The 20,631-nt window shown below is 50.8% G+C and overlaps 1 protein-coding gene across 1 annotated transcript; it reads right to left on the bottom strand.

Annotated features, from left to right (window-relative positions):
• Positions 1-7,333: 7,333 nt before the first annotated feature.
• LOC114607279 (zinc finger protein 212-like) lies at positions 7,334-18,813 on the bottom strand. The gene is made up of 6 exons (XM_028750327.2): positions 18,711-18,813; positions 16,345-16,731; positions 13,931-14,057; positions 13,092-13,205; positions 12,521-12,634; positions 7,334-10,285 (listed from the first exon to the last, which is right to left on the bottom strand). The coding sequence occupies exons 1-6, from the start codon at positions 18,732-18,734 to the stop codon at positions 8,919-8,921; spliced, it is 2,133 nt and encodes a 710-aa protein (XP_028606160.2). The 5' UTR covers positions 18,735-18,813; the 3' UTR covers positions 7,334-8,918.
• Positions 18,814-20,631: the final 1,818 nt, after the last annotated feature.

The following is a 20,631-nucleotide window of genomic DNA, read 5'->3' as shown; positions in this document are numbered from 1 at the left end:
GACTTAATATAACTGTCATCAAGGAACAGGAGGAGGAAACCTCGGCCTATTTGGGGCACGTATTTCTGCCCCCCTCAGCGCCCTCTTGGCTCCGGTCGCCATTTCACGCATCAGAACTGTGGGGCTGGATTGATGCTGCACCAAAATGGCTGCCCTGTCGGGGAAGGCTTTTCCAGAGGGGCTTCCACAGAGGAGTCGGGAACCCCCAAGCCCACTCCCCAAAGTGGCCCTTCCTGGCAAGCAGAGGGAGGCTGTTTCCCCCACCATGCTGGCCTCACAAAATGGAGCCTGGGGGCGCATTGCTGAGGGGAGAGGAGGCTGAGGAGATGCTCCCGCCTGGCCATGGCCTTATGAAGAACAGTGGCAGGATTTGGCCTGCAGAGCAGTGCCATAAGAATGGTGGGGAGGGATGCCCCCCACCATTCACTTCACCCTGAACTCTTTTTTTAAAAAAACATTTACCTAGGTGCCATATATGTTCTTTTTATTTATTTTTTATAAAATATTTATTCAAGATTTTAAACATTTAGCACCCATCACATATAATCCCATCCCCAACAATACAATAATCAGACAAAAAAGAAAAAACAAAGAAAAACATACAAAAAAGGAAAAAATACAACATCAAAATCAAATTCTTAATATTCATGCTTTCTTCACTTTTTTAGACTTCCTCACGTCTTTCGTTCCTGCTTTCCAAATTTATAAAATTCTAAACAGCAAATTATCACCTTGTTTCAATTCTTATTTGTATTTTTCCAGTATTATGTCTCTAGATTTAAGTTTATTTACCAAAGGCTTGAATATTTAATTTAGGCATAATATTGACAAAAAAATTGACTTTCTCTCAAATTTCACCTATTCTCAGATTCTTTTCAACTAGCTTACTGATGCCACATTTATTTTTATTCTTGCATCTTTCTTAACATTCATACAATTTACAATGTTTTTGTAAGTAGTCCTTGAATTTCTTCCAATCCTCTTCCACTGCTTCTTCTCCCAGGTTGCGGATTCTGCCAGTCATTTCCGCTAATTCCATATAGTCTATCAGTTGCATCTGCCATTCTTCCAGCGTGAGCAAATCTTGAGTTTTCCAATGTTTAGCGATCAGTATCCTTGCTGCTGTTGTTGCATACATGAAAAATGTACAATCCTTCTTTAACACCCTCTGGCCGACAATGCCCAAAAGCAAGGCCTCTGGTTTCTTAGGGAAGGTATACTTAAATACCTTTTTCAGCTCATTGTATATCATTTCCCAGAAAGCCTTAACCCTAGGGCAAGTCCACCAGAGGTGAAAGAACGTTCCTTCAGTTTCTTTACATTTCCAATATTTGTTATCAGGCAGGTGATATATTTTTGCAAGCTTGACTGGGGTCATGTACCACCTGTATATCATTTTCATAATATTTTCTTTTAAGGCATTACATGCCGTAAACTTCACACCGGTGGTCCATAACTTTTCCCAATCAGCAAACATAATATTGTACCCAATGTCCTGTGCCCATTTTATCATAGGTGATTTAACCGTTTCATCTTGTGTGTTCCATTTTAGCAGCAAGTTATACATTTTTGAAAGAACCTTAGTTTTAGGTTCTAACAGCTTTGTTTCTAACTTCGATTTTTCCACCTGGAATCCTATCTTTTTGTCCAAATTGAAAACTTCTTTAATCTGAGCATAATGTAGCCAGTCCCGTACTTTATCTTTTAGTTTCTCCATACTCTGCAACCTCCAAGACTCTCCATCCCTTTCTAGAATTTCCCAATATTTCGGCCCACTTCACCCTGAACTCTGCTGACTTGGCCTTGGGCACAATGCCCACCACAAGGTGGATATGGCGGTTCCAATGGGGGTCGCCCCCCATTTCCTGCCTGCACCCCTCTCCCATTGTACAGGCTCCCGAGACGGAGTCGGCACAGGAGAATATGGGGCAACCAAGCCCCATTTCTCCCCCTTAATTAGGTTTGTGAGCTGTGGTGGATCCTCAAATCCGGCCTTGGCTTTCCTCTGACTCCAGAATGATCTGGCATTAATAGATATATAATATATATTTAAAAATCTGTTGGAGGTCTGGCGGTGTCAGAGCATTGTGTGGGGCTCCTCTCTCCCATTCGTGACCAGCTCTGCCTTCCCTTAGGGGACACGGGGGGGGGGCATTACTGGGCCCCTCAATATAAGAGGAGAGAGAACGCTAAAAAGTATCCAAATTCATTCCCTCAATTCAGAAATAATAACCGAGGGGCCTAGCAGGTCCGGTTTCAGCCTTTCCTTTCCTGAAGCAAATTCTGTTTCCATGGGAGAAATGTTGGAGGGGAGGCCAAGGGTCCCCAGTGAGCTGTGGCAACGTGCTCAGGGAAGTCATTTTGAGAGTTAGAATGTTAAGCAAGGAAGCCATTTTGTTGTTCTAGGCCAGGCCCCATATCCAGTACATACACTCAGACACCCATTGCCCAGAGACACACAGAGATAGGCTGATAAGGATTACCAGATAAGGACATGGAAGTGTCATGTCCAACTCCTCATGCCTTATCTCTAGGCGGAATCTATTCTATCTATCTCAGTATGTGTAATGCTGTAAATTTTGATCGGATAAAGACCTGATTAAAGAATGTATAAAGGGAACCCTCTCCTGTTGGGAGGTGCTGGACTTTGGAACTTATTCCTCTGTGCCATTGCTTGCTGCCGGCAAACAATTAAAACTTTATTGCTTTATTTATCTGTTGCTGCGTGGTCATTTGACTGGCCTAACCAATTGCTACAGAGCAATGTATTTTCTTCAAGGCCTGACGCCTCGTGAAGTGATAAGAGAAGGCCTTGCGAGGGATTCTGTTAGGGGTTGATTTAAAACCAGGTCCCCCACTCTGGCCTCCCAGTGGCTTCTTGTGGTAAAAAAAATATGGCTGAGTGAAATTTGGGGCCTGTATAAGGGAGTCCTTGGAGCACCTCACAATCGCCTGACCGTGGCTCCTGTTATGTATTGAAGTTCTCACTCTGGCCCCCAGAGGTATTGTGTAGATAGTTTTCACTCAGGTCCACGTAAGTTAGTTTACGTGGGAAACCTTGAGCTGTTGTTGTTGTTACAGTGTTGATAGCTGGCTGCCTATAAAAGCAGGCCGGCTGAGCTGTTTGCTGATCAGTTCAGTTCCAGCTTACTTATAAAGAACTACTTAGAGAAATCTCTGTGTCGTCTGCTATGTCCACCCACTACTTAATACTGGCAACGAGGATGGGATAGGATGGACATCAGAGCACAGCCAGATTCGGATATTCACTAAGTGGAATCACTGAGCTGAAACACTGAGTGAAATCACTGAACAGAACCCAGTTCAGAGCTGGCCGTACTGGTTAGAGCACTGTGTTCCATCCATCACCCACCACATCAGCATCAGAACCATGGCTTCACTCGTGCCCCTACTGACATTTGCCCCAGCCTCTGACTCATGGGACTCCTACCTCGCTCGGTTCGCCTGCCACCTCCAAGCAAACGAGCTGACAGGTCAGAGGAGCGTAAGCGGGGCCTATTCCTCAGCCTCTGCAGGCCTGATGTATTCGAGACGGCCTGAGTTTTGGTCGCGCCACTAACAGTCCAGGCAGCGCCGTGGGACGTGGTCAGATATGGTCACTCTGCTGGTTGGCTAAGGCTTGGAGGAGGAATATGATGGTCTTAGTTCTCCTGGACCTTTCAGTAGCTTCTGAACAGGCTGCCTGGGGTGGGACTCCAGGGGCAGTGTGTTTGAATGCTTCCAGTATATAAATATGAACTCAAATATTGCAAAATGCCATAGCATTCCACCAAAGAAACCTAAGCAGGCAGCGCTGCACCCCTGGAACTTCACACTGCTCAGATAAGTGGAGTCAATGTAAGATGGCGGGGTCACAAAAAATGTATGGCAGCCCTAAGCAATCGGCACCCTAATCTATGGGGTCACGGGGCCACCCTAAACCCGACGTCATTCGATTCACTCCAAAGCAGTGCAAGACGTTGACAAAAGGTCTGCGATAGCTTTTTACAGCAAAAAACCCATGCTTTGCGGCACCCCAAAAATGGAACAATCAGCACCATAAGTCGGGGGGGGGGTGTCACGGGGTTGCTGAAAACCCAACATCATCCAATTCACTCCGAAGTGGAGCCAAACACCAACGAAAGGTCTGCAGCAGTGTTTCGTGGTGAACACCCCGTGTTTTGCGGCACCCCACAAACAGAGCACTTGGCCTGCGGCAGAGTGGGCATTGCTCTTTTTGTGGGGTGTTGCAAACCATGGGGGTTTCGCTGCAAAACGTTTGCCAAAGTTTGGCACAGGTTTGGAGTGAATCAGAGAACATTGGGTTTTTAGTGACCTTTGGACCCCCGTTTGAGGGACTATTGCTCCGTTGGTGGGGTGCTACAAAATGCAGGGGTTTTGCTGCAAGACACTGCAAAATGTTTGCCAAAGTTTGGCAGCAGTTTAGAGTGAGTTAGACAATGTTGGGTTTTTGGTGAGCTTTTGACTCCCTGCTTAGAGTGTATATCACTCTCTTTGTGGGGCGTTGCAAACCACAGGATTTTCACTGCAAAACGTTTGCCCAAGTCTGACGCTTGTTTGGAGTGAATTGGACAATGTTGTGTTTGGGGGCATTAAGTACAAACTCAGGTTTCCTGTATCAATTACTCCATTTGTGGGGCACTGCAAAATGACTGCAAAACATTGGTCCTGGTTTAGAGGGTATCCCAGATTTTGGAGTTCGTAGTTAATGTAGCCGAGCCATTGCCATGATTGAACAATTTAAATGGCACGTTTACAAGATAAGAACTGGAGTATTGCCTGTTTATAATATGTGTGTTCTGTATGTGTGTGTATCCTGAGGACAACATACATGTTTACATCACATTAATACACGAAGAGGGCATTCTGGCATAAAATGAGCTACAAAAATGGAAGTCCTGTTTATACTGAAAATTTGTTGTTGTTGTTGTTGTTTAGTCGTTTAGTCGTGTCCGACTCTTCGTGACCCCATGGACCAGAGCACGCCAGGCACCTCTGTCCTCCACTACCTCCCACAGTTTGGTCAAACTCATGCTGGTAACCTCGAAAACACTATCCAACCATCTCGTCCTCTGTCGCCCCCTTCTCCTTGTGCCCTCCATCTTTCCCAGCATCAGTGTCTTCTCCAGGGAGTCTTCTCTTCTCATGAGGTGGCCAAAGTACTGGAGCCTCCGCTTCAGGATCTGTCCTTCCAGTGAGCACTCAGGGCTGATTTCCTTCAGAATGGAGAGGTTGGATCTTCTTGCAGTCCATGGGACTCTCAAGAGTCTCCTCCAGCACCATAATTCAAAAGCATCAATTCTTCGGCGATCAGCCTTCTTTATGGTCCAGTTCTCACTTCCATACATCACTACTGGGAAAACCATGGCTTTAACTATACGGACCTTTGTTGGCAAGGTGACCTGCGCCAAATGAAGGAAATGGTGAAGCTGACATACAAAGCACTATGTATTGTTCCAAAAGTTGGGCGCCACCTCCACTCTCTGCAGGATTCCAGGGCTTCCCAGCACTCACCCTGGGTCTGTGTTCCTTTGGAGAATTGAGACATGGCGGAGACTAGTATTCCTCAAAATCCCATAAGCCAGAGGTTTTCAACCTTTTGGGGTCTATGGTTCACTTGACAAACTGCATTCTTTCTGCAGCCCCCCTGTGGGGCTCAGGAGCCCAGTCATGCCACCCCTTGCCTGCAGAGCTGGCAGCCCCTCACCCTTTTTCGAACACCCTCCCTTGTGGAGGGTTCCCTCAGCCTCCTCTCCCCTCTCCTTGGGAGTCCTCTGGGCAGCTGCCGCCCCTGGTCTCTGAGCTGCCCTCCTGCCCCATAGAGGTGCCTCCTCACACTGCCCCACAGGGGCCTGGGAAGAGAATGCCCCCAGCTTTAGTGGCCTGACGGAGACTGGCCAAAGGTGAACGTGAGACCAGCACCTTAGTCATCTTGGGTGGCAGCAGCGGGTACTGCCAGGCCTGCATGGCGGTAAGGCTCCCCTTTGGCACTGGGCACTCAGCTCCCAGGCAGGCCTTGCACACAGCAACCACAAGAAAGGCCAGCACAGCGCCTGCCTCGCCTGTCTAGCCTCCCACTTGTCTGTCCATTCCCAACAGCAAGGGCTGGCGGACTGGCTGGCTGGGCTCCCTCACCCGCTTGCTTGCTTACTCTGAGGCCATTGGCACCCCTGACCATCATTCAAGGCACCCCAGAGTGCCACGGCACACTGGCTGAAAACCACTGCCCTAGCCCAAGTCTGCTTCTGGCCACTGTCTGTAATAGCCTGGGATGGTGCCTACAGAACAGATGCCCCGTTTCGCCTCTTCCTCTTACACAAGGAAGCAGTGGATCCTGTCCTCTATGCTCTATGTTTCAGATTGGCCTGTTGCAACACTCTCCACGTGGGGCTGCCCTTGAAGACGACTTGGAAACCACACTTGGTCCCAAAGGCTGAAGCCAAATGACTGGCTGGGGTTCCATCTTGATCTCCCGTGACCCGTTTTAGAACAGCGGGCTGGTTGCCGGTTCATTTCTGGGCCCAACTCAAGGTACACATGATGGTGTTTAGAGCCCTATACGACTCATGCCCCAAATGCTTCCTACGAACCCTCTTGGATGCCGAGATCAGCAGGCGGGTCCTCCTGGGAGTTCCTCAGAGGCTCACAGTGGTAGAGGCCCAGAGAGTACAAGGTCTTTCCTATGGCAGCCCCTAAACTGTGGCGCTCCCTCCCAAAAGATGTGTGCCTGGCCCCTTCCTTGCACAGCTTCCGGAGGATGCTGAAGGCACGCCTCTCCTCCACCCTGGCTTCCAAAACTCAAGATGTCTGGTTTCAGACCCACCTTATTTCTCTTTTCATGGTTGTCAGCCGTTTTAAACTGTTTTTGATATTGTGTTTTGATGCTGTGGAATCAGGGTGGAGGGCGGGCAATGAATAAACAAGCCTGCCTCGCAATACAGCAAACTCCCCATTAACACACGTCCCGAGTCACGTGTGACCACAATGGTGCACATTGCCACGAAACTGGAAGTGGCACAAAATGGGGCAAAAATGCCCCCCAAAAGAGCATGGAAGTGGCGCATAAACAGCACCTAGCAACCCCAGAGCCTTTGCACTGAATTTGCAGGCCTGTGCAGAGCTGGGGTTTGAGCAAGGAAGTTTGGCGGCAATCTAGTAACTGCTGCTGGTTTTTAAAGGGTTTCCAGAGGTTTAGAGTGTTTTCCACTGCTGTTTCCAATATATGTGTTTCCACTTATATCACATGGAATGTATGACGTTTTAAGGAGGGTTCCAGTTCCCTTTCCCCTTTCAAAGCAGAAACACGCAAGCTTTATCCAAAGAACCGATACAAAATCTTTATTAATATCCCCCGTTTTTTGTTTTAAAAAAGCTAAAAGTTAAAATTGCAATTTTTGCACTGAGGCTGCTGAGCAGGAGTGCCAAACCCCCCAAATGGTGTGTGCTTCTTTTAAATATATATTGCAGTCTGTGCAGAAGATTGGGCAAGTTCAGGATGGAAGGTGGCCCAGTGGTCTCGACTTGCCCTGGTATTTGGGTCTCTTGGACACCTCAGCCCAGCCCTGCTCTAAGACGGATCCTTCATTACATCTTTGGTTTCTTCTTCGCCTTCTGCAAATCCCCCCGGGCTCTGTCTTGCAACGAACGCTCAGGCTGCCTTGTCACGAAACGCGTGCAGGGAAAGAGAGACTCCGAACAGCGGCTGCTCCAGAAATCGTGCAACCTGCTAAATTGGCAGAGGGGCTGAAGCAGAGCAGACTTAAAACAACCAAAGGATGTGTAAAAGCCTGTGTTTCGTTTTGTTTTTTAAAAAGAAGGAAACACACCAAAAACCTAGCGGAAAAGCCAGCGGGGTTGTAGATTCTGGAGCACAGGGTGATCTAGGCAGGAAAATGGGAGATCAGGGAGCATGGGGAGGGGTGGGGGTAGGCTGTGATGTGGGGAAAGCTATGGGGCAGAGCAGATCCCAGGTGCTGCGCCCCAGAGGGAAGCTTGTAGGAACAGACAGGTTAATGTTGGTCTCTGGGTGCCCAGGCAAAACTATTTGCAGGAGAGCCGATTTCACGTTCTGGCAGGCAGGGAAATCAGAAACATGTCAGCTGTTTTGCTCAGCCTCAGTGGAACCACCCCCTTTCCCTACAACCGCTGCAGTCCATCGTGCCCCACAGAACTGCCTGGGCCTACTTCTAATGCCCCACCAGTCAGAAGGCTCCTCTCGCACTATATTTCTCCTCAGTTTGGGGTCCTGGAATGGGTCAGCCCTGATGCACAAACTTCTCTGGTCCGCCTTCCTGCCTTTTCTTGTTCTTTAAATCTCCTTTCCGCAGCACCATTCCCCTTTCGGCACATCCGTACGACGAACCTATAAAGCAGGCTGATCGGAGAGAGAGTGTGCAGCTTCTCCAAGGCTGCTGGGCACGTGGATCTGAGCTGGGAGTCTGCAGTGCCTGCCTGCCTCTCTCTGTGGACGTTCACAGGCAGAGGAAGCTGTGAGGCCAAAGAGCAACGATTGGCACCCTCGCTCCACCCACAGTACAGAGACCGAATGACGACTGGAGAGGACCAATTCACACAACCGCATCTCAGGCATCCTGTTGCCCAAGACTGAACGCTGAGAAGGTTCCGCCAACTGCCAGAAAGCGCCAGTGCCGGCCGATGTTCTCAATCGTTCCATCTTGCTCTCGAAGCATTTCCGGAAAACGAAACATGGCGAGCAGGGTGCAAAAGCGCTCAGACGGCCGCTCATCCGCCTGCAGCTTCAGCCCCGCTTGGCAAAAATACATCCCCACCAGCGGGAACGTATGCCAAAGGGAGGTTCGAGGTCGCAAACGGGATTCTGACTCTGCGGCCCGCCTGTCCATTTGGCCGTGGGGGCGCTGCCTGTCTGCAGCGTGCCCTCATGTCCCGCTGGAAAGGTTGGTGGGGAAGAGAGATTTCTCCAGTGGGGCGTTGTTGCTGCTGCCGCCGGGTGCCAGGGCCTGCTCGGGGCCCGGCATGGGTGTTGCGGGCGCCTGCTCGCCACCGTGCAGCCGCAGGTGCTGCTTGAGCGACTGTTTGTAGCGGAAGCGCTTCCCACAGTGGAGGCAGGCGTAGGGGTTCTCGCCCGTGTGCATGCGCTGGTGCTCCAGCAGGTACTTCCGGCGGGCGAAGGTCCTAAGGCACTCGGTGCAGCGGTGGCGCCTCTCGCCGTTGGCGTGGCTGGCCTGGTGGCTGATGAAGGCCTGGGCGTGGGGGAAGCTCTGGCCGCACTCGCGGCAGGCGTGCGGCTTCGCGCCGGCCTGGTGGACGCTGCTCTGGTGCTTGACCAGGTGGTGGGCGCGGACAAAGCGCTTGTCGCACTGCCCGCAGCGATAGGGGCGCTCCCCCGTGTGGATGCGGTAGTGATTGGTCAGCTTAGACTTCTCGGCAAAGCGCTTCTCGCACTCGGGGCACTGGTAGGGCTTCTCGCCCGTGTGCGTACGGGTGTGGTCGTCGAGGTGCTGCTTGCGGATGAAGGTCTTGGCGCACTGCGGGCAGTGGAAGGGCCGGGGCCGCTCGCGGTGTGTCTTCAGGTGCACCGCCAGGCTGGACTTGCGGTTGAAGGCCTTGGGGCACTCCGAGCACTGGTGCGGCCGATCGGCGTGGACTGCTTGATGCCGGGTCAGCTGGCCCTGGTGGCTGAAGCCGCAGCCGCACTCGGCGCAGACGAAGGCGCTCTCGCTCTTGCCCACTGTGTGCGTCCGCTGGTGGATCAGCAGGCTGGTCTTCAGACGGAAGCTTTTGGGGCACAGCGAACAGGTGTGGAGTCTCTCCGTCGCCTGGGATAAGGCCTGGTCCCCAAAGCTGCTTTTGTAGTCTGCGCAGGAACCGTCGGGCTCTGAGATCTGCTGCGGGCCGGGCTCAGCCGTCACGCCCTCACTGTACTCCTCGCCCCCCGCATGGGCGTCCTGGGGCAAGGGGAAGCGCTGCTCGTAGGCCAGGCCGTCGCGACACTTGCCGCAGGGGAAGGGGTCTCCCTTGGGGCTGGCGTCCGGAGGGGCTGCTGCCTCCATCCCTTCACAGCAGCCCCCCGACCTCAGGGGGCGCTCCTCTTCGGGCCTCTGTGCAGGAGGGGCCGGTTTCTCCCCCTGAGGACAGCCCTGCCTCTCACAGCCTCCGTCCGGCTTGGGGGCCTGGAAGACGTCTTCGCTGGCCATCCCAGGCAGCAGCGGCCCCTGGGCGGGCAGAGGGAGCTTGGGGGCCGCCCTCAGATTACGCTCTTCGCGCTTGATCATAGCGCTGTCATCTGGGGGAGGCAGAAAAAGGAACAGGCAAGGATTAAGGACCTAAAGGGGAGCCTGCAGGATCAGGTCAGTGGCCCATCTACTCCGGCATCCTGTTCTCACAGTGCCCATCCAAAGGGAAAACTGCAAGCAGGGTTCACACACAAAACCAACCATCTCCCCTCCTGAGGTTTCCAGCAACTGGGATTCAGAAGCATTGATGCCACCGACTGTAGAGGCTGGGCACAGTCATCGTGGCTAGTAGCCCACTTCTCCTCCACGAATCTGTTTAATCCATTTTTTAAAGCCCTCCAAGTTGGTGGCTATCAATGTCTCCTGTGGGAGAGAGTTCCAGAGACTAACTATGCGCTATGTGAAGAAGGGCTTCATGACGTCGGACCTGAATCTTCCAACCCTTAGCTTCCTACACTAGAGCCAGGCAAAAAAAACAGGCACCCCCCCCCACAACCCTCATTTGGAACAGAAAAACAGTGAAGTTTTTAATGTGTGACATTTTAATGTATCTTTAATCTTTGTTGGAAGCCGCCCAGAGTGGCTGGGGAGACCCGGCCAGATGGGTGGGGTACAAATAATAAATTATTATTATTATTATTAAGTATCAGAAATATTTTGGAGGGAGCTCAAGAGGTTTTAGTGAACACCCCGTCCTCTTCACAATAATATTTTTTGGGGGGGGGGCTATAACTGGGTGGTTGTGCCCGGGTTTTCATGAAAAAGGTCCCTGCAGCATCTTCAGTTAAAATGATCTCGCCAGCATGTGATAGCAAAAGACCTCTTTAGCAAAGTTTGTAAAGTTTGATGTTTTATTGTGTATTTAATATTCTGTTGGGAGATGCCCAGAGCGGCTCAGCAAACCGAGTCAGATGGGCGGTATACAAGTAATAAAATAATTGCTGTTGTTATTATTATTACCCTGTGGTGGGAATTCTAGGCAGCCTTCGTGTGAAGAGATGCAAAAAGAGAGTGCATAAAAGGAGATTGTGTGAAGGATCTGATTGGGTGGAGAATCTGTGTTAGGAAGGTTTGTGCAGGAAAAACTCAGACTTGAACTGGCTCAGTAAGAGTTAGGGTACCTTGTTCCTGCTGAACTGGGCGCCCAGATTTGACAACGCAGGCCTGCTTTTCCTCTAGGAATGTGACTTAATTTCTATGCATATGTTAAGATAAGGTGAGTGACGGCCTCTATAGAAGCATGTGAAATTCACAGGCAAGTGGACTCCACTTTTCTGGGTGCCCCAGAGGCTGCCGCTGTGGCCCCGTGATGTTTCCTTAAATGGCACGATTGGTGTGGTTAATTGAAGAAGATCCACAACATCCTTGTCTGCCTGGAGAAATGAGAACCCGGAAGCCCTGTCCGTTCGCATTTCCTGCTAAGCTTTGGCACAGAACGGCAAGCGGGAGCTGGAATGAGCCTGAGAAAAGCCTTGGGCTGGCAGTTCCCCTCCCTCCTCCTTTTCCCCACGTGACTGGGAAGAAGGACTTTGCCAGCTTGTCCTTTCGGTTTCAGAATATTTGGCCTGCTGTGACCTGGGAAGCAGGCGGGGTTAAACCCTGGTCCGTTTCAAAACAAGCCAAGGTCAAGCCCTGTTGATGTCACCCTGGCTTTCGAAACTAACTGCAGTTTGTTTTAAGCCCCTTTGACAACACGACAAAGCAGCGCGGAAGTGAAACTCAGTGCAAAGTCTTCCTCCCAGCCCAGAGGAAGAGGGGAGGGGAAGGCTGAGCCGCTGGAAGTTGCAGCCAAAATGTCCGGAGGGCGTCAGGTTGGTTGGCAACAGCTGGTCTAAAGCAGCTAAGATCCAGTTAATATGGAAACAGGTGCAGACATAATTTAGAAATTACGTAAATAAAGAGGAGGGATATTTTTTTAAAAAAATTGAAACAACAGGACAACCTGGAAGGCAGATCCCTGCCTTTCAGGGCACAGAATCACAGATATAGTGGCACCTCGGTTTACAGACACTTCAGGTTACAGACTCTGCTAACCCAGAAATAGTACCTCTGGTTAAGAACTTTGCTTCAGGATGAGAACAGAAATCGCATGGTGGCGGTGCAGCAGCAGCAGGAGGCCCCATTAGCTAAAGTGGTACCTCAGGTTAAGAACAGTTTCGGGTTAAGCACGGACCTCCAGTATGAATTAAGTTCTTAACCCAAGGTACCACTGTACCTAGTACTGTAGAGCTGGAAGTCACCCCAAGGGCAATGCAAGAATCACATCTAATGCCGGGCACACTCACCATAGCCGAGAACTGGGGGGATCTCTTGCTCCAGATCCCATTTCCCTCTCCCGGGAAGCTCTTCCTGCTTAATCCAGGTCAGGAGGTCCTCCTTGGAAGGCAAGGGATCCGCTTCTGGCAACGAGAGCAACAGGCGCATTGCAACGGACGCAGAACACTTGCAGGTTTCAGAGACAAGCAGCAACGCTGGCGGGAAACTGACCGAGATGCTGGCTAGATTATGCACGGGCCTTGTTTTCCTTTGAAGGCCCAGGTCGGATTTTGGCACCCGGCCAAAGAAGATGTGCACCTCCTTTCCTCACCCCTGAATATGTCCGCCAGCCCTCTCACTTCTGAAATTAGGCTCCAAGGATTTAACTTTGGGGAATATACCTTCTGGGCAGATGTGAGCCCCAGCAGACCTGCATGTGGCCCAGCAGCACTTTAGCCCTACACTCACTGTTTGCATATTTCATTCCCGTTCAGTTTGTTCCCCCTCCACCTTTCTGTGCCACCCGCAAGTGACAGGGCAGGACAGACGCTTTAGCCACGATGGCAAGTCTTTATCGTCCACCTTCCAAATTCGACTCACCTGCTCTGGGCTCTGCAGGGAAGCCCTTGCCCCCCACAAATTCGTGATCTGCGGCACGGGGAGGCTCCGCTTGTCCCATTGGTGGGAGGATGTCAGCTTTGGAAATGGCAGAGTCTGTTTGAGGAAGCAGAACAGAAAGCAGGTGCTGAAAGTCACTTTTCACTGGGGGGAAATCTGACGGACAACAAACCCGGCAGCTCCATTCCTTTTTCTAAGGAATGCCAGCCTCTTGTCCAAAGAACTCGTCTTGCATATGATCTGGGCAGCACAAACAGTAATTGCAAGTCAGTGGAGAGCAACCCAAAATCCTAACATTAGGTGTTTGGCAACACTCACTCTGCAACTGAGCCATCACGGAGAATTTGAGATTTCGACAAGGACTAGAACCTCCAGGCACTTTTCATTGGATTTGGCGCTCTTTTACGACACATGCAGCAGAACCATCATTTTCAAGACACAAGCCTAGCAAATCTGGAACTATATTTGATGCTCTGATAACGTTGATAGACTTTACTTGGACCTGGGTTATTTTAACCCATGCGAAGCTCTGCGCATGCTATGTGCCTATTTTGTAGTTAATAATAATAATAATAATAATAATAATAATAATAATTTTATTATTTATGCCCCAGCCACCCTTGGTGGCTCCCAGCAGAAGAGTAAAAGCACGATAAAACATCAAACATAAAAAACTTCCCTAAACGGGGATTTATTTTTCATCTCTTAATCTTCATCCATAGCCACGACTTGTTCTCTCTGTTTTGTGAATGTTAGGAAATGAAACGAAATAAAGAATTTTACAAATAAAAAGGAAAGAGAAAGAAATGCCAGCCACTTACCCAGGGAGACCAGTGGTTCGTATGTCCCCTTGGTGATATTCCGGTAGAGTTCCTTCTGCCAGTCTTCCAAACTGGCCCACTCCTGGGGGGCGAAGCTTGCTGCGTCGTCATCAAAGGTCACAGGAACCTAAAATCAGAGCCGCCCGTGACTCAGAAATGCTGACCAAGGCTTCCATCACGGCTGCCATCGTAAGAAGATGAAAAGAGCCCTGCTGGATGAGGCCACTGGTCCATACACTCCAGCATCCTGTTCTCACACAGGTAGTCCATAAGCCGGATCTGTGCAAGAGAGCCCTCTCCCCTCCTGTGGTTTCCAGATACTGGTATGCAGAGGCAGTGCTGCCCCAGCAGTGAAGGCAGAACACCTGGAATACCTGAAAGATCACCTCCTTCCCTACAGACCCTCTTGGGTGCCAAATCTGCAGGGTATGTGTGTGCGTGCTCTCTTTGGGGTGGCCAAGGAGAACAGAGGGCCTTCTCTGTAGCAGCCCCTAAGTTGCAGAACTCCGTCCCCAGAGGTGCATCTGGTGCCTTCATAGTGCAGCTTTCGGTGGATGCTCGAGACGCACCCCTTGACCCTAGCCTCTGACCCTTCAGGTGTATGTTTTCAGGACCCACCTTGCTTTCGGGATTCTTCTTACACACTGTGTTTAATATTGTGTTCCAATACTAATGATGCTTTTAAATGGTTGTGACCTGTCCTGGGACCCTGGGGTGAAGGGCAGGTAATAAATTCTAACAACAGCAATAATAATAGTAATAGCAACACGGACATCAGGCTGGCGCCTTCGCTGTATGTTTTTCAGTGCCTCTAGAAACATTTCTGCTTAGACCATCCTACCCGGATGGGAGTCTCGACCTGTTTTTAGACTGTTGGTATTTCAACTCATCAAACACTGTAAATTGTTGTCGTTAATTTTTCTTAGTGATAGTTTTATTGTTTTGTCTTTTTTGTAAATTGCTTGGGGGTGGCTTGTTTTTTGTTTTTATCCATCAAGCGGTATATAAACTTTATGACATGGAAAACAGAGCAACATAGCACCTCCATGTATAGGCCCATCAGCACAGCCAGCCCAAAGGGGTCCATCAGGTTCCTAGACCTGTTCTGTTCACCACACTCATTCTGCAGAGGCAGGCTACAATAGCTGGTCGCTGTTTAAATATTTTTAGCTGCCTCTTCCAGTCCGACGCCAACCGGAAGGAGAGCTATCCAGCGGACAAATAATGCCCATGTGGCACTTCAAAAACTAAGGCTTTTGTTGGTTAATCTAGTGGTTAAAGTGATTATTGTCTGTGATGCACTTTTAATGAATGAAAATTCCTGGACGGGCCTCCCTCCCTCTCCTGGGCCTGCTGTTTGGGGCATGGTGGGGTTGAGAGTGGCTCTCTTGGCTGGCAAGTCTTTTGCAAGTGGAGAACCTGAGCTCCTGGGGCAACGGCACACATGCCAGGGACCAAAGATTCCTGCATTGTACTAGATGACCCTTGTGGTCCCTTACAACTCTACCTCTCTAGGATTCTTTGATTCATAGGCGTCTTGTTTTATAAAAATAACAACAATTTATTATTTATACCCCGCCAATCTGGCTGGGTTTCCCTAGCCTGGGAGGCTCCCAACAGTATATTCATAATAAAAAAGTGACAAAATCAAACATTAAAAACTTCCCTAAGCAGGGCTGCCTTCAGATGTCTTCTACAAATCAGATAGTTGTTTATTTCCTTGACATTGTGACAGGAGGGCTTTCCACAGGGCGGGTGCCACTACCAAGAAGGCCCTCTGCCTGGTTCCCTGTAACTTGGCTTCTCGCAGTGAGGGAACCGCCAGAAGGCCCTCGGCGCTGGACCTCAGTGTCTGGGGGGCTGAAGGATGGGGGTGGAGATGCTCCTTCAGGTATACTGGGCCTTTGAAGCCGTTTAGGGCTTTAAAGGTCAGCACCAACACTTTGAATTGTGCCCGGAAACGTACTGGGAGCCAATGTAGGTCTTTCAGGACCAGTGTTATATGGTCTCGGCGGCCGCTCCCAGTCACCAGTCTAGCTGCCGCATTCTGGATTAGTTGTAGTTTCTGGGTCACCTTCAAAGGTAGTCCCAAGTAGAGTGCATGAAGTCCAAGTGGGAGATAACTAGAGCATGCACCACTCTGGCAAGACAATCTGTGGGCAGGGAGGGTCTCATCTTGCGTACCAGATGGAGCTGGTAGACAGCTGCCCTGGACACAGAATTAACCTGCGCCTCCATGGACAGCTGTGAGTCCAAAATGACTCCCAGGCTGCGCACCTGGTCCTTCAGGGGCACAGTTACCCCATTCAGGATCAGGGAGTCCCCCACATCTGCCCTTCCATCCCCCCCAAACAGTACTCTCCCCTTGGTGGCCCTTTTCTGAACCTACCTGGTCTTTCTTATTTCTTTCTTACCTTGGGGATTTCTCCCTTTGGTCCCAAGGGGAGCCTCAGGATCCAGAAGTTTCGGTTCTTGAGCAGGTTCTCCATGTTCTCCAGCCTCCTCTGGAGCAGGCCGTACTCCTGGATGAGGGTCCCCAGGGCGGCCACGTGGTTGCTGAACTCCAGCTCGGTCTTCTCGCACTCGAAGATCTTCTTCTCGGCTGTGGCCGTCCGGCCTTCCAGGTTGAGGAGCCGCGTGGCATAGGAGTCCACCTTCCTCTCCACGGCTTGGATGGCAGCCACGACGGTCCAGAGCGAGATCTCGGCCGTCGGGTAGATCTCCCTCTCGGCGGCTTGGTCAAAGAGGGCCGGCGGCTGGAAGGAGGCCAGGTGTTGCGGCTCCACTTCCCATTCCCAAGCCTGCGGGCAAGAAGGGGGTCAGACCAGAGCAAGGTGCTCGCGAAGGAGTGGGGGGCAGCTGGAGAAAGAGAGGCGAGAGGGAGGGAAAAGGAAGAAGGAGGCGGAAAGACAGTGTCAGGAAGAAGGGGGAGACCAGAGCATGGAGACACAGAGGCAAGACGAGGCGGGGGGGGGGGGCTTTCCATGGCGCCAGAATCACTGTGACATCCGCTTGGCACGGAGAACTGGTGTCACAATGGCAACGTTTTGTCAGCATTTGCAAAAACTTGATCTTTGGAACTCCCTGCCTCTAGTCGCCAGTCAGGCACCTTCCCTGTAGTCTTTTTGGGCGCCTGCTAAGAACGATTTTCTTTTGGCATTAAGAAAGTGGAAGCCAGCTTTAATCTATTGTCATTTTAACTTTTTGTATGTCTTAGATTATTGTTAATTTTTCTCCGCAATATAATAATATTGCTTCTGAAGTTAATGTCCTGTTTGGCCAGAGTACCTGTGCCATGCTCTATATACTCTCTATGTCTATGGATCTTTTATTTATTTATTATTTTTTAAAAAAGGTAAAGGACCCCTAACAGCTAAGTCCAGTCACAGACGACTCTGGGGTTGCAGTGCTCATCTCGCTTTATTGGCCGAGGGAGCCAGCGTTTGTCCGCAGACAGTTTTTCCGGGTCATGTGGCCAGCATGACTAAGGCACTTCTGGCGAAACCAGAGCAGTGCATGGAAACGCCGTTTACCTTCCCGCCAGATTGGTACCTATTTATCTACTTGCACTTCGAAGTGCTTTTGAACTGCTAGGTGGGCAGGAGCAGGGACCGAGCAATGGGAGCTCACCCCGTTGTGGGGATTCGAACCGCCGACCTTCTGATCGGCAAGCCCAATTTATGGTATTTTAATAGTTTATCAGTTGAGCATTGGTCAAAAGAGGGACCAAGTTTTTCACATGAGCAAGCAGACTAGATTCAGGGCTGTATATTCTCTGGGGACATGAGAGAGCCAGTGGTGGAGTAGTGGAGAGGGTGTCTGACTAGGATCTGGGTTCAAATCCCCCCACTTTGGTTGTGTAGCTCACCGGATGTGACCTCAGGGTCCAGTCACCGCCTCTCCACCTAACCTGCCTCGCAGTGTTGTCATGAAGAGAAACACTGTTTTTTGGGGGGAGGGGGGATATGCCCACCACAGGAGAGGCAGTGTGGTGCAATGGCTAGGATAGGGAAGACCCGGGTTCAAATCCTCCCGTGCTTTGGCCGTGCAGCTCGCTGTCTGTGACCTTGGGAGCCATTCGCTGCTGCTCTCAGCCTGACCTACCTCACAGGACTGTTGTGCGGAAAAAAAGTGGGGAGAACCACAGCCACCCCCATGAGCTCTGTGTGTTTGTTCAGGGAAGAAAGGTGGGAGATCAGTGCAAGAGAGTGAATAAAAATAGGTAAGTCCTGGGGCCGAAAGGCTGAGACCTCGCCTTTCTCTCAAACCTCAGCCCCCCTGCACCCCAAAATACATGATCAGCCAAGAAGGGGGGAGAAGGTGGTTCCTTGCCTCCCTTTCACCCCTCCCCACCTCAGAACACCAACCAGCCCCCCTCCTTGCATGAAGCCAATTCCTAGAGGGCTTAGCTCTCTCTGCCCCCCCCCATAATAAAATATTTGAGGGGACCAGCCCCCCTCAAAAAAGTTGATGGCCATTGCCATTCAAATGGTGTGTGTGTGTGTGATCGATTATGCGGGGCGGGGCTTGCTTGGACCCCCCAATATTTTATTCCAGTTGGCACCTGTGGACCCCCCCAAAAAGGATGCAGCGAGGGGGGGCAGCCCCCCAAATCAATCTGGGCTCCAGTGCCCCCCCCCAAAAAAACCCACACCTGGGGAAATCTTTTGCAGGTCCTCCTCCCCCCCCCCACTTTTAAATGGTGACTAGCCGGGGGGGTGTCTTTTAAAGGCCCCTCCCCTTCTTCCCAGCCGGGCAGCGCAGGGTTAACCCCTCTCACCTGGGCAGGAGTCCACTCAGCCATGGCCGGCGCCCGCTAGGTGAAGCCACTGCGCATGCGCGCCCCCTCCGCAGCCAACTGGTCCCCGAAGCGAGAAGGTCCTTCTCTCTCTCGCCGGTCCTTCTTCGCGCAGAGCACGCATGCGCGCGGGCGCAGGCCGAGTTCTCCGCCTCCAAGGCGCGCGGCAGCGCCACCCAGAGGCTGGAGGAGCGCCTGGCTCGAGATGCCACAGCGCAGAAGCAGGAATCCTGGAAAAGGCCTACCCAAGGGTCATCCAGTCCAACCCGCTGCAATGCAGGAATCTCAGCTAAAGCAAAAACAAATATCCATGCCTTCGAGGCATTGCATTGATACCCCCCTTTTCCCCCTCTAAGGAGCACAAGGTAGCAGACGTGGTCCTCCCCCGTCCTCAAATAACCCCCCATCACCACAACAACCCTGTGAGGTAGGTCAGGTAGAGCGCCTGGGCCTGTAAATCGGAGTAGAATTGGAAGGGAAGGCAAAGGGTTCATGCATGGAATCACAGACTCATAGAACTGTAGAGCTGGAAGGAACCCTGAGGGTCATCTAGTCCAACCCACTTCAGTGCAGGAATCTCAGCTAAAGCAGCGGTGGCCAACTCCCAAGAGACTGCGATCTACTCACAGAGTTAAAAACTGGCAGTGATCTACCCCCTTTTTGGGGGTTCAGGTCAAAGTTCTTGAGCTTTTTCAGGGAGGAGGTAAAATGTTGAGCTTTTTTTAGGGGAGACACAGTTGTTCAGCTTTTTTGCGGGGAGCCAATGATCTACCGCAGACGTCCAGTGATCTACCAGTAGATCACAATCTACCTGTTGGACATGCCTGCGCTAAAGCACCCCTGACAGATTGCCATCCAGCCTCTGCTTAGAAACCTCCAAGGAACGTTCCAGTCACCCAGGATGACCCAGGATCTGGAAACTTAGCCTGATGAGGAACGGTTGAAGGAGCCCTGGGTACATTTAGCCTGGGAAAGAGGAGTCTGAGAGGAGATATGAGAGCCGTCTTCCAATATCTCAAGGGCTGTGACATGGAGGAAGGAGCAAGCTTGCTTCCTTCTGCTCTGGAGGGTAGGACTCGAACCCATGACAAGGAGATTCTGGCTAAACATCAGGAAGAAGTTTCTGAGCTGATCGACAGCGGTGGAAGGGACTCCCTCGGAAAATGGTGGAGTCCCCTTCCTCTTTAAGCAGAGGCTGAACAGCCACCAACCCCGGATGCTTCTGCTGCCATTTCTGCATCGCAAGGGGTTGAGCTAGATGCCCTTTGAGGGGCCCTTCCAACTCTTACAGCTCAACGATTCCGCGATTCCTCAGAAGTTTTGAAACAAAGAGTTTGGATGACCATCTTTTCAGGGATGTGCTGGTTGCGATTCCTGCATCATGGAAGCGGGTTGGACTAGATGACCCAGGGGTGTCCCTTCTAAGTCTACAGTTCTACGATTCATTTCTAAGTAGACTGCCACCTGTCTGGGATTGTTTGGCTGTGATTCTTGCATTGCAGGAAGGGGGTTGGACTAGATGACCCTTAGGAGACCCTCACCACTCTACAGTGCTACGATCCCATGATTCACCCAAGGTTTTTAAACAAGAGCTTGGAGAAGCCACATGTCAGATTCTACAGCTTTGACCAGGGCCAGATTTAGGGTTGATGAGGCTCTAAGCTCCTGAAGGTAATGGGGTCCTTTCTATGTCCAGCTGTCCTTTGTCCACAACAAATTGTCGCTGTTTTTTGTGTTGAATATATGCTATAGGGTCATTTATGGACCTCATAGGTATCTAAAGCCATTTGCACATGTTGCCTTTCAACCAGTCCATACAGAATGTAGGCACCCTATATATAGAAAAGAGCAAACCAGTGATATTTTAGGGAGCAGGCTAATTGTTGAACTGAAATACAATTAA

Source organism: Podarcis muralis, chromosome 12, assembly GCF_964188315.1.
Source record: "Podarcis muralis chromosome 12, rPodMur119.hap1.1, whole genome shotgun sequence".
Classification (NCBI taxonomy): domain Eukaryota; kingdom Metazoa; phylum Chordata; class Lepidosauria; order Squamata; family Lacertidae; genus Podarcis; species Podarcis muralis.
The sequence above is the reverse complement of the archived record's forward strand: the minus strand, read 5'-3'. Positions and strand labels throughout refer to the sequence as shown.

What these genes read in the sequence shown, in the direction of transcription:
- LOC114607279 (XM_028750327.2), bottom strand. Translation starts at nt 18,734, where the DNA reads ATGGCTGAGTGGACTCCTGCCCAG. An exon ending in CTGAGTGGACTCCTGCCCAG is followed by an intron (nt 16,732 to 18,710) that starts GTGAGAGGGGTT and finishes TCTTGCCCGCAG; the next exon opens with GCTTGGGAATGGGAAGTGGA. An exon ending in CCCTGCAGAGCCCAGAGCAG is followed by an intron (nt 12,635 to 13,091) that starts GTGAGTCGAATT and finishes TCTCGTTGCCAG; the next exon opens with AAGCGGATCCCTTGCCTTCC.